This window comes from Carettochelys insculpta, chromosome 17 (assembly GCF_033958435.1).
Source record: "Carettochelys insculpta isolate YL-2023 chromosome 17, ASM3395843v1, whole genome shotgun sequence".
NCBI classification, from domain to species: Eukaryota; Metazoa; Chordata; order Testudines; family Carettochelyidae; genus Carettochelys; species Carettochelys insculpta.
The window spans coordinates 21347147-21364519 of NC_134153.1; the positions used below are offsets into that span (position 1 = coordinate 21347147).

General features: G+C 40.4%; 1 protein-coding gene across 4 annotated transcripts in view; it reads left to right on the forward strand.

Moving 5' to 3' along the window:
• Nucleotides 1-17373, forward strand: part of ZMYND8 (zinc finger MYND-type containing 8) — a 97964-nt gene that overhangs the window by 22144 nt on the left and 58447 nt on the right. For 2 of the 4 annotated variants that reach the window (XR_012647834.1, XM_075011320.1), the window contains exons 3-5: nucleotides 6245-6393; nucleotides 12033-12251; nucleotides 13143-13256. Coding sequence is in view for 3 of the 4 variants with exons in the window: in XM_075011320.1 (XP_074867421.1) it covers nucleotides 6245-6393; nucleotides 12033-12251; nucleotides 13143-13256 (482 nt within the window). In the remaining variant the exon portion in view is untranslated. Of the gene's footprint in view, nucleotides 1-6244; nucleotides 6394-12032; nucleotides 12252-13142; nucleotides 13257-17373 lie in introns of those variants that run through there. The other 2 variants (XM_075011321.1, XM_075011322.1) reach the window with 2 other exon arrangements.

Sequence of the window (17373 nt, forward strand, 5' to 3'; positions counted from 1 at the left end):
AACAATTCAGGGGCCAGGGGTTATATTCCCACTATTTCCTAATCCAGAAATCAAAATGGGGAATGAGGCCCATCAAGGACCTGTGAGGACTGAACAAGTTTGTAAAAAAGATCAAGTTCTACATGGTCTCTCAGGGGCTCATTATCCCATTGTTGGATCTGGGGGACTTGTTTGCAGCTCTTGATTTAGAGGATGTGTATTTTCACATCACTATCTATCCTCCCCACAGGAGGTTCTGCAGGTTTGTGGTGAATGGGGGTGGGACACTGTCACTTCAGAACCCTGTCAATGTCTCCAAGGGTTTTCACCAAGTTCATGACAGTGGTTGCAACCTTCCTCCACAGGCACAATATTCAGTTGTTTCTGTTCCTGGATGACCTATGTTGCAATGCATATGAACAGTCACTTGAAGAAGAAAAGGCAGTTACTTCTATAACTGGTGTTTTTAGAGAGATGTTGTCCATGTCCATTCCAAAACTCTCCCACCTTTCCCCACTGTTGGAGGAGCTGGCAAGAAGGAACTGAGTGGGGGCGGGCAGGCAGTGCCTATACTGGGTGTCTGCCAATCCAGAGGGCACTGCTCCAACCCCACAGCTATCAGCTAGGGGAAATATATTCCATCAGCTGAGCACACACGTGTGCACACATCTACATTGGAATGGATATGAACAACACATCCTGAACACCATTTATGGAAGTAAGTAACTCTGTGAGAGAGTGAGAGAGGACTTGATTTTGGGTGAGCATCATGTGAAAACCAAGAAGAAATCACACTTTTTTTTTTTTTTTTTTAACATCAGCACTTGCTCACATTGAGGTCAACTGTAGTTTTATTATTGACCTTCATTGGTGCAAGGGTGATTGTTGTTGAGTGGTGATAAAGTGGTGCTCAGTGATGTGTAGAACACTGAGGAAGACATAACTTCCACTGAAACTCTATGGTGCAAAACGAGCAGACCTGATCTTCTGTTTTATAATTTAGTTCCCTCAGCAGGTTAAACCGCCTTGTTTTACCATCATAATTTGTCCGATCAATCTGGATTACTATTATGCAAAATTGGGCATATAAGTAATCATAAAGATTAGGTTGTTCATCATCATCATCAACAACCACCATGGGCTCAGTGCCCGTAGGTGTCTGATACCTCCTTCACTGTTTCCTTCCACCTTTCCCTGTCCAGCATGGAGTGGCTTAGTTTCTATAGACGAGCTCTTCACCAGTCTACTGTATCATCTACCCATTCTCTGTGAGGTCTTCCTCTCCAAATTGAACCGTCCATTATGCCGAATACCAGGGTCATAACTTTTCATTCATCATTAATCCTTCAGGGTTAAGTATTCTTTTGTTCTGTCTCATGGGTGTGCAGTTCACTTGTCATTCAGCTACACAATAGCATATTGAAATAATGGTTTTGACCTTCAGGTATAACTAAGGTGACCATATTTCCCTAGCCCAAATATGGGACACCCTGGTGGGGGCAGCTCCCTGGCTCTGGCTGCCAAGCAAGTGCAGCTCCCTGCCTGCCCCACATCTTGGTGTGCCAGGAACGGGGCTGCTGCCCCACTGGGGGACCTCCCGGGCTGCCCCATGTCTAGGGGTGCTGGGAATGGGTCGGCAGCCACACTAGTGTGGCTCCTGGCTTCCTTGTGCTGGGGGGAGTTAGAAACCAGGCACCAGCTGCTCCCCTGTGCAAGTAGGGGCAATTATCCCCTTTTTTAAAATAAATTGGGTTGCCTTGCTGGCACCTGAAATACGGGGCTGTCCCAACCAAAATGGGACAGATGGTCACTTTTAGTATAACACATTTGATTTCAGTCATTCTCCAGTGGATGACTGAGGAGAAATTTGTAGCACCTATGCCAGCATAGGCAACATTACAGAGTAATTAACACTAACTGAATGAAAAACTAAAAGTGGGTTTAATGAGAGAGTTTAGAAGGGTGTATAACAGTGTCTATTCCCAACTACATCTCTAGAATGTTTAAAGAATGTGAAGTGAAGCATTCAAAAGTTAAGAAATGCCAGAATTAAGATCACCTGTGCAACCATAATTTGACTGCCCTGTAAATGTTATGATATAATATTTAATTACATGCTCACTTCCTATTTTCTCTTTGAGACCCTTTCCTCATTCACTGCACAGAATGGGTTCTAAAGACCACAGTTTCCTTCACTCTGAGTTATTTGATGAGCATTTATCTTGTGTACTGAATGAATGAAGCATAAGTCCCATTATGAAAATTGTATGTGCATATGTAATTAGTGATTGTTTCATAGTGCAAAGGCAGTTATTCTTAGTTCTGACATTTGTGAATATTTGTTGGACTTTGTGACCGTACTTGTTAGATTTTTTTTTTTAGATATCATCTTCCAGATTTTCAAATCAGCAAACTAAAATAGCAAAATCTCTATAATGTGGACCCATACTGATTTCCATGTTGAGTTAGAACATTTAGAGCCACAGCACAGAACTCTGCTACTTGAACTAACGGTGTAACTGGTAACACTAATAAACTATTCGTTGAACCTCTTTAGTCCAGTACCCTCAGGACCTGACTGGTGTCGTACAAGATAATTTGCCAGGCAACGAGAGATCAATATTGTTTAGCAGTATTACCAACACTTCCACTGCTTACTGGGTTCTTGGAAGACATTTAGAGGTTAATTACAGCTAAATAACAGCACAGAACTCTGAGAGCTGGGACTGGTGGCTGTAAACAAACTTTATGGGACGATGGGAAACTTGGCCACACCCATGATAAGTGGTCATATGGCTAACTAAAATCATGCTGGATTATGAATGTTGCCAGACGAGAGAGTAATGGATTAGAGAGGTTCAACTTGTGTCAGTGGCTATCTAGGCCAACAGGGAATTAATCATGTTTGGCCAACAGGTTTTACAGGTATTTGCTTGTGATCAGAGGACTAAGAGACTGTGGAATCTTGGGTTCTATTTTAGGTTCTGGAAGTGAATGTGCCCTGTGGGTTTCAGACCTTTCTGACCCCATTCCTTGGCCTTCCCCAAGCCTGACCACTTTCGTACCTTGTTTCCCTTAGCCTGTCCCAACCTTGTTCCCTTACCCATCTTCCCGAATTCCTTTATTTCTCTGCTTCCGCAAATTCTCTGTCCTCCACCCCCCACCGCGCCAAGTTTTGTTGTTGGAATTGGTTATATTAAAACTGTGGAGGCTGAGGTAGGCACATGGCATAAAAAATCAGGACACATTATTAAAAGTTGAAACTGAAAACATGCACTTTTCATGATAGGTCTCAGGCAGCCTTAACTATAGGTATCACCATCAGATTTTCTTATAAACGGTTTCTGTATAGAGCTCAGCTGTTCTAAATTTTATGTAATACGGTGGGAGCGTATTTACGGCTGGGAGGCACTTAGTCTCTGTTCCTAACTGACTTGCTCTATTGCCTTGGGTCCTTGATTGTACCTCTCTTCATCTGATTTTCTTATTTTTGTTTGTGGTGGTTTTATTTTAATTGTTACTTTATGTCACCATATTGCTGATTCATAATCACTGGCTTGAGATGTGCTACAGTGCGTGTGGACCTCTTGGGAAATTCACTGTATGTGTCTTCCGAAATAATTGCCCTGTGTCAAAAATTCCAGATAATCACTTTCTGCTGTGCTGCCTCTAACATTAGAAGACATATTTAAATTAGCTTATTGGAAGTTCCAACAATTCACTATCATCATTCTCTTCTGGCTCAGTTGATCAGCCAATCATAGTCTGTTGTACTACTGTTGTACTACTGACCCTAGCTGAGAATGGTTCATGGCAAATTGATGTGGATTCTGTTGGTGTTTTTGTAAATATGTCTGGGCTTGCGCACACACCTTCTTAGTCCACTGTTCCATTTCCCCTAATTAGTTGTTTATACTCTTCCACAAGCTTGTGATTTGCATGCATTTTTCCAAGTACATCCCTGTGTGAGACTTACTTTTGGCCAGTAGTACAGTTTTTGCTGGAGTATTTCCTGAAATTGCACAATGAGCAAATTTAGTTGCTTCAGCCCCTGAGTATTTTTTTCTCAATCTCTTGGTTTCCTGAGACCAGCAGCTGTGTTAAGATTCTGTATGTAATTTTGACTGGGCTAGTGGCCAAGAATGTTGAATTACATTAGGAATTGTCTGTAACTTTCTGAGGCAGATGACTTTTGTAGCTGATTGGAAGCTGTTCTATGTTTTTTGTCTAGTCTGCTGATGGTAGACAAACCACATGATCTTTTTCAGTGACATTTAAAAAAATAAATAGGCAAAAATGTACTAGCTTTTTGACAATGATCTGCACTCTCATTGCACATCAAGATTTAATTCCCAGTATTAAACATAGGCCATATTGTCTACATGAAGCTTTTTCACACTGCTGTAAGTTCCTCTGTACAAATCCTCTACCATCGTTCAGCTTCACTAGTGTAGTGAGATCTGACTGTAGAGAGCGATGGGAAAATTCTCCCAAACATTTTTAGTTTTATTTTTTTTGTTTGTTTCAGAGTTTCTGTTCTGTTTGTTCATTTACAGAGTTCAACGAAAATTTAAGCAGGTGTTTAAATTAAGCCTGTTAAGTGATTAGCATTCATCTTTGGTTCGTCAAGACTACTCAGTGAGAGTTGATTGTCTACTACAGTTGATTACCTAATTATGTCAGTAAATTCTTGTAACGTAGCCAAACTTTTTATGTTCATTAGAAATCAATTCATTTTGTTAACAAGAAAAAAACAGTCAAAACACTGTTTCCCCCCACTATTTTTCTGAATCACTCTCAGTCCTTTCTCATAAGCGACAATTTAAATAGTTTCTTGTCTAGATTATACATAATTCCTCTTAAAGATATTAATCAAATATATAAATAGAATCCATGAATAAAAACCCTAAGAAGTTCAAAAGTTGTTCTAACAGGTCTGTTGAGAATATCAAACCTATTAGCTAATTTTTCCATGGAGAAGTGATAATGCCTAAAATCATGTGGGAGGCCTCATTTGTTGATGGTTGGTTAGTTTATTTTTTAATGGGAGAAAGAAGGCTGTCTTGGTGGCTGACTAGATAGGTATTAATCATGGAGGTTCTTTTGGTTTTGAGTGGGGGCAGGAGAGTGGGCTGAATCCCTGTTCCCAAACCCTCCATATTTTTGCTTGGTTTTCACAGGATACAAATTTAAGTAGTTTGAAGAAGATCAGTAAGAGGAAATTTGTTTGAGAGACAATGTAATGGTGAGAGAAGAAAGTCAAGGTTTTATAATTTGTTTCTGCCCCAGACTTGAATGATGTTGGACAAGCTAATTGATGTCTTAGTTGTGGCTTATTTAATAGATCCTTCAGCAGCAGTCATGTAATGTTAAAAATTCAAGTTTGAATAGGGATGCTTATGTTTAATCGGTTAGCCATTATGGGTTGGAATGTCTCCCCTATGAGCCGGTGGTTGTTCCAGTCCCAGTGGGACTGCTGTGGACACCGATGCTCCAGTCCAGCCAGAGCAGCCCCAACCCCAGCATGCCACTGGAGGGGATAGTGGCAACTGGGGAGGCTGCTCCAACCTGGCCACCCACTCCCACTTTAATTCATTAACTGGTTAATGCTATTCTTCAACAGGATAACCAATTAAATTGGATTTTACATCCTTAGTTTGCAAATGTTTTGAGATCTTGAAATGATATATGTTGGAAATGGACAAATATTACTATTTGGAGGAATATTTATAACTTATTTTAGGGACCAAAGAGAGAGGTGACATTGTTTTAGGTCAAAAGTGTCAGTTTATTGAAATAGAGAGAAAGCTATCTGGACTGCTCATTTACCACACATGAATGTGTGACTTCTGTTTTTCCCCTCCTTTGTCTTTATAGCATCTGGTTCCCATTGACCTAGTGCCATCAAAATTACAAATATTGTATTTCTGCTTCTTAAACGTCAAATACAACTCTAGTAAAGAACAGTTACTGTTATGTGTCTTTGTATGCTCTTTACTTCAGAATTACTCATAACAGTAAGAAAAATTTATTTTTCGTTTCATTCTGAAACAGAGCTTTCTAACAGCATGTATGGCATTGCATAACTATGTCCCACTTACTAGTTTTATCAACCACTTGTTGAAAAGAGACTGAGAAATAGTGCTCTGTTCAGTGAAACAGTAAAGAAATACAAACTGCAGAGCTATGTAGGTCTTAATGACATTCATTTTCAGCAGATATTTCGGAGAGTGTATTATGGACTAACTGTGTTACTATATTATAGATCCTGGTTCTGCTGAACGCACAGCACAAAAGAGGAAGTTTCCCAGCCCTCCACACTCTTCCAATGGCCACTCCCCGCAAGATGCATCTACAAGCCCTGTTAAAAAGAAAAAGAAACCTGGCCTGTTGAACAGTAACAATAAAGAGCAGGTAACAGAACTCTTTGTCTTAATGTAATAGTAGCATATGAAATAACAAAGGATGTAATGAGAATGGATCTGGTATTTTCTCCTCTTTACTCAGTACTGCGGATCTGTTTTAGCTGGTTGTAGTGAATAGACAAGATAGCTAAATAGGCCTTTGTCTTCCGTAATAGCTGTGAAAGAATGGTTGCTCTGTGAAGCCAAAAATCAGGAAATTTAAAGCTAGTCAAATGAAATGCTATTTTTCCAAATTTACAAGCAATATATTGACTTCTGAGCAAAAGAAGTTACTAAGTAATATATTATAAATTATGTTAATTAATTTAACAAGATCTTTATAAAGAACAAGATATATTCATACTAATATTTGTTGTCATTAATATGGAAATAGTATCAGGAAAAGCAGAATTCAGGTGTGATAAGAATTTCCCCCTTATTCCTGTTAAAAATTGTCAGGTGGTACTTGCTGGTACTGAAATTGGCTTGGGGGAGGGGGCAAAAAAGGCACAGGCTATGACTTTTTGACCCCCTTGTGTAAGAATATGAAGTGCATGGCAAATCTGAGGAGGACAGGGCATGGAACGTGCTGTCAGTAGCCTTACAAGAGCAGCTTTGATGTGGAAACAACAGAACCTGAAGCACTGAAAAAGAATATCAACCTTTTGTTGGTGGCATCTGACTTGGATGATGAAAGTGAACATACAATGATCTGCACTGATTTGGATCATCATTGAGTGGAATGAATTTATCAGTACTGCACACTCATTCTGTGTTGTAACTGAAATTAATATATTTGAAAATAAAGAAAGCATCCAAAATATTTAAATAAATAATAGTCTATTATTGTTTAACAGAGCAATTAAAACTGCAATTTATCAGGCCTGTATTTTAAACCTCATGATTGATCATATTTGACAGCCCTGAGTTCCACTTTAAATTTCAGATGCTTTATATTTTTTTAATTTTTACTTTTTCTTGCCAAATAATCACTTTATTAATTAAAATTAATGAGAATTTTTTTCTAAAGCAGTTGAGGCCAAAATACATCCTGAAATTTATAGGTATTTTTGATTTCTTTCTTTTGATAAAACAGTAGTCTGTTGGCCTTATTGCTGAGCCACTCTGAAAGTGAACTTTTACCATTTTAATTGGCCATCTGCTCTATTAACCTGGTGAGGAATTTGTTTTATATTGTTTTGCTGCTTTATAATGTACAATGAAGACTGAAAGTGTGTTGAATTACAAATTTTCCTTTCTTGCGTTTAAGCCAATGTGTGTTAGTATAAAACACATGGTCCATTCGGTATTTCTAAAAGATGTGCATTTGGAATTATTCTGGGAAAGTTTTATATCCTGTGTTCTGTAGGCGGTCAGACTAGATGATCCTGTGGCCTTGAAGTCTGTGAATCTATAACTAAAGAGTTGTGTTAGAGTACATGTATAAAAAGGTTGAAAAAATTTAAGTTCTTAAATATGCACTTATCACATTAACCTTATTAGCTGAAACTCATTTTCCTATCTATCAGTAATGCTTTTTCTTACTGCCGGATAAAATATTAGATTAATTTCTCCAAATCAGTTTGTAAATATTACTGTAGTTTTCTTTAGTTTTTCTATTTTGTTAGTCATCTTATGTTAAACTAATAGAAATATATGCTACAGGGAGTAAGCCCCTTTTAAAACCAACAATAGAATAGAGTAGAATCATAGAACTGAAAGGGAACTTGAGAGGTCCTCTAATGCAGTCCCCTGCACACACAGGAGGACCTAGCACCATCTGCATCATCCCTGAGAGATGCCTATCTAATCTGTCTCTAGGTACAAGAAAGTAATTATTATGAAATACATATGAGGCCCTAACAAGAATCAAACTCTCAACCCCTGGTTTAACAAGGCCAGTGCTCTAACTACTGAGCTATTACTTTCACCAAAGTGCTTGTGTAGGATTGTCTAGTGGCCTAGATGGGGCTTGAACCCACCACTTTAGTGTTATTACCACTACTCAAGACCTGACTTGACTAGCATGGAAAACTGCAACTACAACTCATAGATCTGGTATACACTAGAGTTTAATTTTGAAGTAAGGCCCCACGCCACCATGCCCATTACTTTGAAATAATGGGTTGCTTATTTGCAAGTTAGTACACCTGCTTTCCATGGTGAATAATACTTATTTTGGTTTACTTATTTCAGGAGTTAATAATACAATTTCAGTTACTCTGGAGTAGTTTTCTAGTGTAGACATGCCAATAGATGAAATAAGTTTTTTGAGAGGAGAGTTACTGCTTTTTTCAATGTTGAATTTTGCTGTGGTCTGAAACCACATGTGAAGAAAGTGACTTGGTCACTTTCAGTCCTTCACACCCTTTCTTGAGGCCCATGAATGATCTCACTTGTCAGCTGTATTCAGCCTGTCTCAAAGGAAGTGACACAATAGTTTAAAATGTGCAATCACCATCATGCTAATACTTAGTTGCATGGGATTTCTGGGAAACCGAAAATTCTTCTATTTCATATGCCTTCCTCCAGTGTGGATTTCAAAAGACTTTTGTATGAAAACAATATCTTTGCCTAGGAAATTTATTTGATGCATCTTCCCAAAGGCTACGTCTATACTATAAAGCTCTTTCAAAAGATGCCCTTCTGGAAGATCTCTTTCAAAAGAGTGCATACACATGCAAAAACGCAGATCGAAAGAGTGATCTGCTCTTTTGAAACAGTGTGTCTCCACAGCCCCTGCTCTTTCGAAACAACGGGCTAGGGATTGAAAAATCGGGTGCCATGAGGACTGCTCTTTCCAAAGAAAAGGTCCTGCGGAGCATCTACATGCATTTTCTTTTGAAAGAAGATGCTCTTCCTGAAACAGGAGTGGAAGAGCGCTTTCAAAAGGAGTGCTGCGTTCTTTTGATTTACCTTCAAAAGAATGTTTTTTTGTGTAGACCCTCCATGGGATTTTTGAACGAGCCCCCTTCTTTAGAAAACTTTTTCGAAAGAACTTGCTGGTGTGGATGCAGCCAAACTGAAATCATAATGTGTTTTAAATTGTGTTGGGGAGTTCAGTTGGTGGTGGTCTGTACTTATGTAGCTAATTTGGGTGAAAGCTTAAGTATACATTAGGAAAACTGTAATTTGCTCCCATGGAGCATGCCCTTGCTCAAAAACCGAGGATGTTTCAGCAGTGTGAATTACAGCTTTCTTTTCTACACTTGAGGTTTTCACTCTCACAGCTACATCAGTGTCTGGCTGTCAGTTGTTGAAATTGTCACAAATTCCTAATATACTTAAGGTCTTATACAGTATCTCTAATCCCACATGATTTCAGAAGTCTTTGGTAGTATATGTATTACATATACATAACTTCTGTTATGTCACTATATACAAAAGCATATGAGCAGGGGGAGATATTTCACCCATCTCTGTGGTGGAAACGCACAGTACCTCTTCAGCAGTGCAGCATATCATTTAAGGATAGGAAGAGACAAGTGTTACCAGATTTAATAGAAACTTCAGATGCGCAGAATATTAGCCATGCTGAAAATTGGCTAGGATAATGTTGTTACCACTGCTGCTTTTTCCATAAGTGCTGTGGGATATTTAGTGACTTTTTTAAAAAAAAAAAAAAAAGAGCACTTCAAAGACTAACAAATTAACAGAGTAATTTATTAGTATGTAAAGTGCTACATGACTGCTTTTTTTTATTTGTCAGGATACACACTAACACGTCTAACTCTCTGTTACTGTAGAGGAAACAGTATCACTTCCTGCATCACCTACTTTGTCCTCTGTTCAAGAACTGACTAGCCCTAGATAGTTTGAGAAATCTAACGTGATTACAGTCTAATTTGATGATGTGGTTGGCCTTTGTGACATCAATCATATCTAGAGCAACCAATTATGATGTCACAGAATTGTTCGACTTCAAAAGAGGAATAACAGCATAAACTCTCTACAATTGGGTAAATTTTTTTTTCAAAATTTCCCTAAAAATCAAGGTGGAAAAGAATAGAAAATTAAGTGTCATCAGTGAGATAATTTCTAATGGAATATTTTTTTAAATATTCCAGCTCTTCAACAAAGGACTACAGATTGAACCTCTCTAGTCCAGCACTCTTGTCTGGCAATATTCATGGTCTGGCATGATTTTAGTTAGCCAGATGCCCATTTATTACGGATGCGGCTAAATTTCCCATGGTCCCTTAAAGTTTTTTTTACAGCCACCAATCCTGGCTGTTAGGGATAAATCAGAGCTAAATAATAGAACAGAACGCTGTGGCCATTTCTACACAGACCACTTCCGCATGCTAATACATGGAGCGAAAGATGCTAATGAGGCATCTTTCAGTACTGGTATAGACCAAAGCAAAATTATCAATAGAATTTCAGGCCAGGTAGTGCCAAGCTGAACCCCAGACTCCCTAAACTTACTACAGGTTGAACCTCTCCAGTTTGGCTCCCTCAGGACCTGACTGGTGTCGAACCAGAGAATTTCCCAAATCATGGCAGTTCAGTATTTTCTAGCAGCACTACCAAAACTTCCACTGCTTACTGGGCTCTTAGGCCGTTTCTACACAGGCCACTTCCTTTGGAAGTGGCATGCTAATACACGGAGCGAAAGATGCTAATGAGGCACATATGCAAATTCCCCATGCCTCATTAGCATAACGTCAAGTGATTTGGAGTCCGGAAGACCGTTCTTCCGGACTCCAAAACTCCGTGTAGAAGCGCAGCCCCGGGGGGGCTTCCAGAAGGAAGTCCTTCTTCCGGAGGCCCCTTCTTCCAATTTTCAGGAAGAAGGGGCCTCCGGAAGAAGGACTTCCTTCTGGAAGCCCCCCCGGGGCTGCGCTTCTACACGGAGTTTTGGAGTCCGGAAGAACGGTCTTCCGGACTCCAAATCACTTGACGTTATGCTAATGAGGCATGGGGAATTTGCATATGTGCCTCATTAGCATCTTTCGCTCCGTGTATTAGCATGCCACTTCCAAAGGAAGTGGCCTGTGTAGAAACGGCCTAAGAGCCCAGTAAGCAGTGGAAGTTTTGGTAGTGCTGCTAGAAAATACTGAACTGCCATGATTTGGGAAATTCTCTGGTTCGACACCAGTCAGGTCCTGAGGGAGCCAAACTGGAGAGGTTCAACCTGTAGTAAGTTTAGGGAGTCTGGGGTTCAGCTTGGCACTACCTGGCCTGAAATGCTATTGATAATTTTGCTTTGGTCTATACCAGTACTGAACTACTTTAATATATAGTTAAGAGGACTTTATGTGCAAACAGTTCTCAGCAACAGTGCCAATCCCTGCTGTAGGCAAAGCAGTGGATACTGTAAGTCTTATCTTGTGTTGGTCCCTATTGGGAGACCTGTCAGGGCACATCTCTGTATGGAATATGAAGGCATCTGCTAATCTTGTTTCTGGATTACATTGTCTTCCTCTATCTCCTCAGTGTGTTTTCAGTCATGAATTCACTGTGAGCCCATAATGTGCATGCCAGTAGTGAGTAAACCTGTTTGCAAATATCCATTCTGCATTTAATGAGATAATATACCTGTATGTATGCCAAATGAGTTCTGTAAACTGCTGTTTGTTTTTATTATGAATATTGTTATACAGATTTGTTTTGAAACCAAACCTGTCTTTCTTGCCTACATTTCAGTCAGAACTAAGACATGGTCCGTTTTACTATATGAAGCAGCCACTCACCACAGACCCTGTTGATGTTGTACCACAGGATGGACGGAATGATTTCTATTGCTGGGTTTGTCATCGGGAAGGCCAAGTCCTCTGCTGTGAACTCTGTCCTCGGGTTTATCATGCTAAGTGTCTGAAACTGACAGCGGAACCAGAGGGGGATTGGTTTTGCCCTGAATGTGAGGTTAGTTTTATATAAGGACCTGTGCATGTGTCTCTTGTTCTTGAGATTTGAGAGAAAGTTGTACCCCATCATAATTTGTGCTCCTTTCAGTCTGTTTGGACTTCAGTTACTCTGACTTCATCTTGATAATATGAAGTGATACTATGAAGACTGTTCTTTTGTCTTGGGTACAGATTACATTTGTCTTCTGACCCCAAATCTTCACCTTCCTTGTTTTTCCCCTGTCTCAGGGGAAAGGTACACATCAAAGAATGGTCACTTTGTCAGTTACCACTAACATAGAGGTACTTGACAAAGTGACCATTCTGCAGTGTTTGGCTAATTTAATTTGTGCTCCTTCTATTAGAGAGCAGGTGAGCACTACATCAGTGCAAAATATAGCTGCTCTGTGGGGCCTACAAAACAATGAGTATTAATATTATTATTTCTTGACAGGAGTAAACATTTACCCTTTTGTTTTTAGTGATTCTTAGGAACAGAACTGTGCATAGTTTCATTATTTCAGTATTAGTAAATCACACATAGTGATTTGGGATTTATTGGGTTTTAACCTAGATAATTTTCTTGAAATTGATCATACTATAATTCCAGTCAAATTTGGGAATCAAAGTACTCCATGGATTCATTTTAATAATATGGTAGAAAAAGAATATAATCTTGTCTCTTTTTTTTTTTTAAAGTTTTCTGATATATTCAGATTATACACTGAGTAAAAGAAATTTCTGAAGAATAAATTGTATTATTTGTTTTATGCTATCAGTTGTATTTTCATAGGACACTTATTACCAGCCTGTTGAATAATGAATGAACATTTTAATATAAAATAGTCATGAAAAATAGTTATCAAGAAATGTTTTCTGATGTAAATATTTTTGTAATCTCAATTTGTAGAAAATTACTGTAGCAGAATGCATAGAAACGCAGAGTAAAGCTATGACAATGCTCACCATTGAACAGCTATCATACTTGCTCAAGTTTGCACTACAGAAAATGAAACAGCCAGGGGTAAGGAGAACATTTGTGTACATTAGACTTGTATGTATTATAATGTGTATAGTTTTTCTTCTTGTTGATCTGTGTCATGATGTTGTTTTTTGTGTATTTGATCTTGAGCTAGTTAGTGGCCCACATGGTTGTAGGCAAACAATGTTATTTATTATGGTCCTGTCTAATCTGTTGGTATGCAAGTAAAATAAAGTATTTTCTGACATTAGTGTTAGCACAGCTTTGGATGATGATGTTGTTCGTCTGCTTAATTATATTATTTATGGTCTTTGAAATTCACCGTAGAATCCAAATGATCAAAAACCTCATGCTGTGTGTAAGGTTTAGTCCCCATTTTATGGATTATTTCCTAGATGAAGAAACTGGCACTCAGAAAGCTTAAGTGACTGTCCCCAGGACACGCAGGAAGTCTGTGATAGAACTTTATACAGAACCTAAGTCTCATAAGTTTCAGTTAAGCTCTTCTTCAAGGAGTTTCCCTGTGGGTGTTCCACTATAGGTGTTTTGGCACCCTACTTGTAGCCAGAGATTTACAGCAGCAGTACCCTGGGATGCACACATGGTGTCATCTTGCAGTGTTTCAAGCTTTCAGCTGGCGCACACTGTCAGCAGTCCCTCAGTTCCTTCTCTGCTGCTCTAGGCTTAGGTTGAACACAGCAGCTCTCCTCACTTCATAGCTTCATCAGATAAGATACCCATCCTTCAACCCCAACTTCCTATTATCTGGGTTTATTTTTACCTATTCCATTGCCTCCTTTTTTTCCTTTAAAAGAAAACACATAAAACACACACCTTCTTTTGGGTATTCTCCCTCCACACATGCACCTCATACCCTTCCCTAACCAGTTCTCTTAATTATGCTGTGTTTTCCCAGTTTCAAAAGATGCTTCATTTGCAAGCTGTCTGTTCTGATGGGCACACACAGTGCATCCAGTGTCCTAAGGAGCCACGTATGCCCCCAAAATGCCCCACTGTAAGAAGTTACCAGTGTGATCACTCAAGGCACAGGATCTCCAACTGAAAGTTCTACTCATGGGGAAATCCCTCAGACTGTGCTCAGAACCAGAGTCTAACACTCCTCCACAGTGAGCCCCAGCAGCAGCCTTGGACTAGGGTCTCCCCTCTCCTGCCTCTTTAAGATCCACTGACTAAAAAGCCCAATAAACAAAAACAGCAGTCCTCTCCACAAAGTGATCAGCATTCAAAGAAATGGTCTCCTAGGGGAAAATTGACCTTGGTACTAACAGCACAATTCTCACCAGACCGACAGCCACCAGGCACATCCGATATGGACAACTCTTGAGGAGCTAGGCAGTGAAACAGCCATGCTCTCCATCTGACTCTACGCAAACTGCCTGCCACAGCACCACTGACACTGACGGCAACACAAATGACTTCGATGCTGCTACTGCAGGAGCCAGTTGAACAATCTTCTGTGCTTGTGGCATCATTGATGACCGACCTCATATCGACGTTAGCAATGATCTTCAAGGTACTGCACCTGTACACATCCCTTACAGACCTGGTTATAACTTCAGTACTAGGCAGTCCATTTTTGAGTACCAGCAGTACCCCTTATGCAACAGGGACCTAATACAATGACATCACCTAGCTCTACTCCACCTTTTTCAAGTGACAACAAAGAAAAGTAGTAATAATTTTTTGGCTCCTCACTCCTCCCCAAAACAGATGCCACAGCCACAACCACTACAGCTACCAAGGCAAGCATGGCAGCCATTCCATGGCTTCCACCCATCCCTTTGCCAACAGCTTGGCCAAAATGGGACCTCTGGAGCCTTTACAGAACCCAGCAGGCAGCACACTCAGTTTCAGTCACTGTCCATTCACTTCCCATCTGAAGTGGTACAAGATGATTCAGATGACATACAGGAGCCCCCTGAAGGAGACACTATGGTTCCTACACACTTGTCGTTATCACCAGATAAGACAATCATGCCTCCATCCTCTTAACATGGAATAATTTCAAGACCTCTTTAAGAAGGTGACACATTCTTTGGAAATTTCACTGGCCGCATTGCCTGAAACCCAGCACAATTTGATGGACATTCTTCAGGCATCTCCATCTGCTAAAATCCACCTTGCCATTCAATGAAGCCATAATGGATCCAGCAAAGGTAATTTGGCAAACTTCAGCCACCATTCTGCCCTCCTCCAAAAGAATAGATCACAGATACGATCTGCCAGTCAAGGCAGCAGAGCTTCTGTTCTCCCACCCTACTCCAAACTCAGTAATCAAGTCCTTCCATGTACCAAATAGAGTCAAACGCTCCTTTGACTGGTGTTACAGCCCCCAAACCAAGGTATGGGGTGCCATTCCAGCAGATGGCTCCTATGCTTATGCTGTCAGTGGACACTTCTCTAGAGTGATGGGGCACATCCCGTAACAACCGTACCATTCAGGGTCAATGGTTACTGCATGAAACCTCATGACATCAACCTACTTGAACTCTGGGCAGTCAGACATGCCTGCAAGCACTTTCACCCAGTCACCTGCAACAAGATTGTCAAGGTACTCACAGTCAACTCAGGTCCAGTCCTCTGCACTCACAGCAGGACCAAGCACCATCTAGGCCATTCCTGGCAGATGTCTGTGTAACCTGTGCTTAAATATCTCCAGTGATGGAGATCCCACAATGTCCCTAGGCAATTTATTGCAGCGTGTAACCACGCTGACAGTCAGGAGGTTTTTCCTAATGTCCAACCCAAACCTCCTTTGCTTCAGTTTAAGCCCTTTGCTCATTTTCCTATTCTCAGAGGCCAAGGAGAATAATTTTTTTCTCCCTCTTCCTTGTAATCCTCATTTAGATATTTTTAAAACCGCTATCATGTCCCCGCTAAGTCTTCTCTTTTCTATTCCTCACTCCACCTCTCAATAAAAGTCCCCTTCCTTATTGCAGTTACAACCACTGGTGTGGGGATGGGGGGGGGGCATCAATGAAATAGCCACCTTAATGGTAACCCCGTATACAATTTTCCTAAAAGAGAAAGTGATCCTCGGGCCACATTCTAAATTCCTCACCCAGGTTGTATTGTTTCACCTTAACCAGACCATCTGCTTATATGTGTTCTATCCCAATCCCCACGTAGATGCCAATTCCACTTGTCTCCACGTGGTGGATGTGCACAGAGCACTGACATTTTACCAAGAAAGAACAAAACCATTTGGAAAATCCCCTAGGCTCTTTCTCTGCATGGGGGTGCTCTTTAGAAGACAAACCATCTCCAGTCAGAGACTCAAAGTGGATAACACTGCATCCGCCTACGCTATGCTCTAGACAACATTACTGCTCCTTGCTCCATACACATGCACTCCACTGGAGCAATGGCCTCCTCTACAGCAGGGGTGAGCCAACTTTTTATGTTAGCCCCACTTTTTGTCCCTGCAATTAGCAGGGGGCCCCCAAACCTGTCTAATGTAATCCAAACTGGTGGGCATTTTGGTTGTGTTCATATTAAACAAAACAAAATTTTTTGTCATGTCTAAGAAAAGTATATAGCATGTAAAAACTTTATTAGTTGGCATATAAATGTGAATACACATACATAAAAACAGTAACATAGTTCAACATTTTTAATGAGATGGATGAGACTGAGACCCAGCAGCCAATCATGCTTAGCCCCCACTTATGAAATTTCGTTCCCTCCCCCGAGAGAGCTTGTCCCCCACCACTTGACACACCCCTGCTCTAGAGTATTCTTACAAAATGGTGCCATTATCAGACATATGAAGAGCATCCATATGGGTTTCAGGGTGCACATTCACAAAGCAGTATGCCATAGAAGAACATGCCATAGAGAACACACAATTTGGCTTGGCCGTACTCACTAACATTCATATGCAATTTTCAAAGCCACTCCTTCCATAAAAACTTCTCCTTCATCACCGGCAGTGAAGCACCCATGAGGACACTCCTAGAAGAAGAGGCAGTTACTCGCCTTGTGCAGTATTTGATGTTCTTCAAGATGGTTGTCCCTGTGGGAGTTCCACAACCTTTTCTTCCTCTTCTGTGCTTCAGAGTCCCAGTTTATTTTCTCTGCAGGACAGCTGATGACACATGCCAGCTGCATACTTTCAACACTGTGAGGCAACATCATG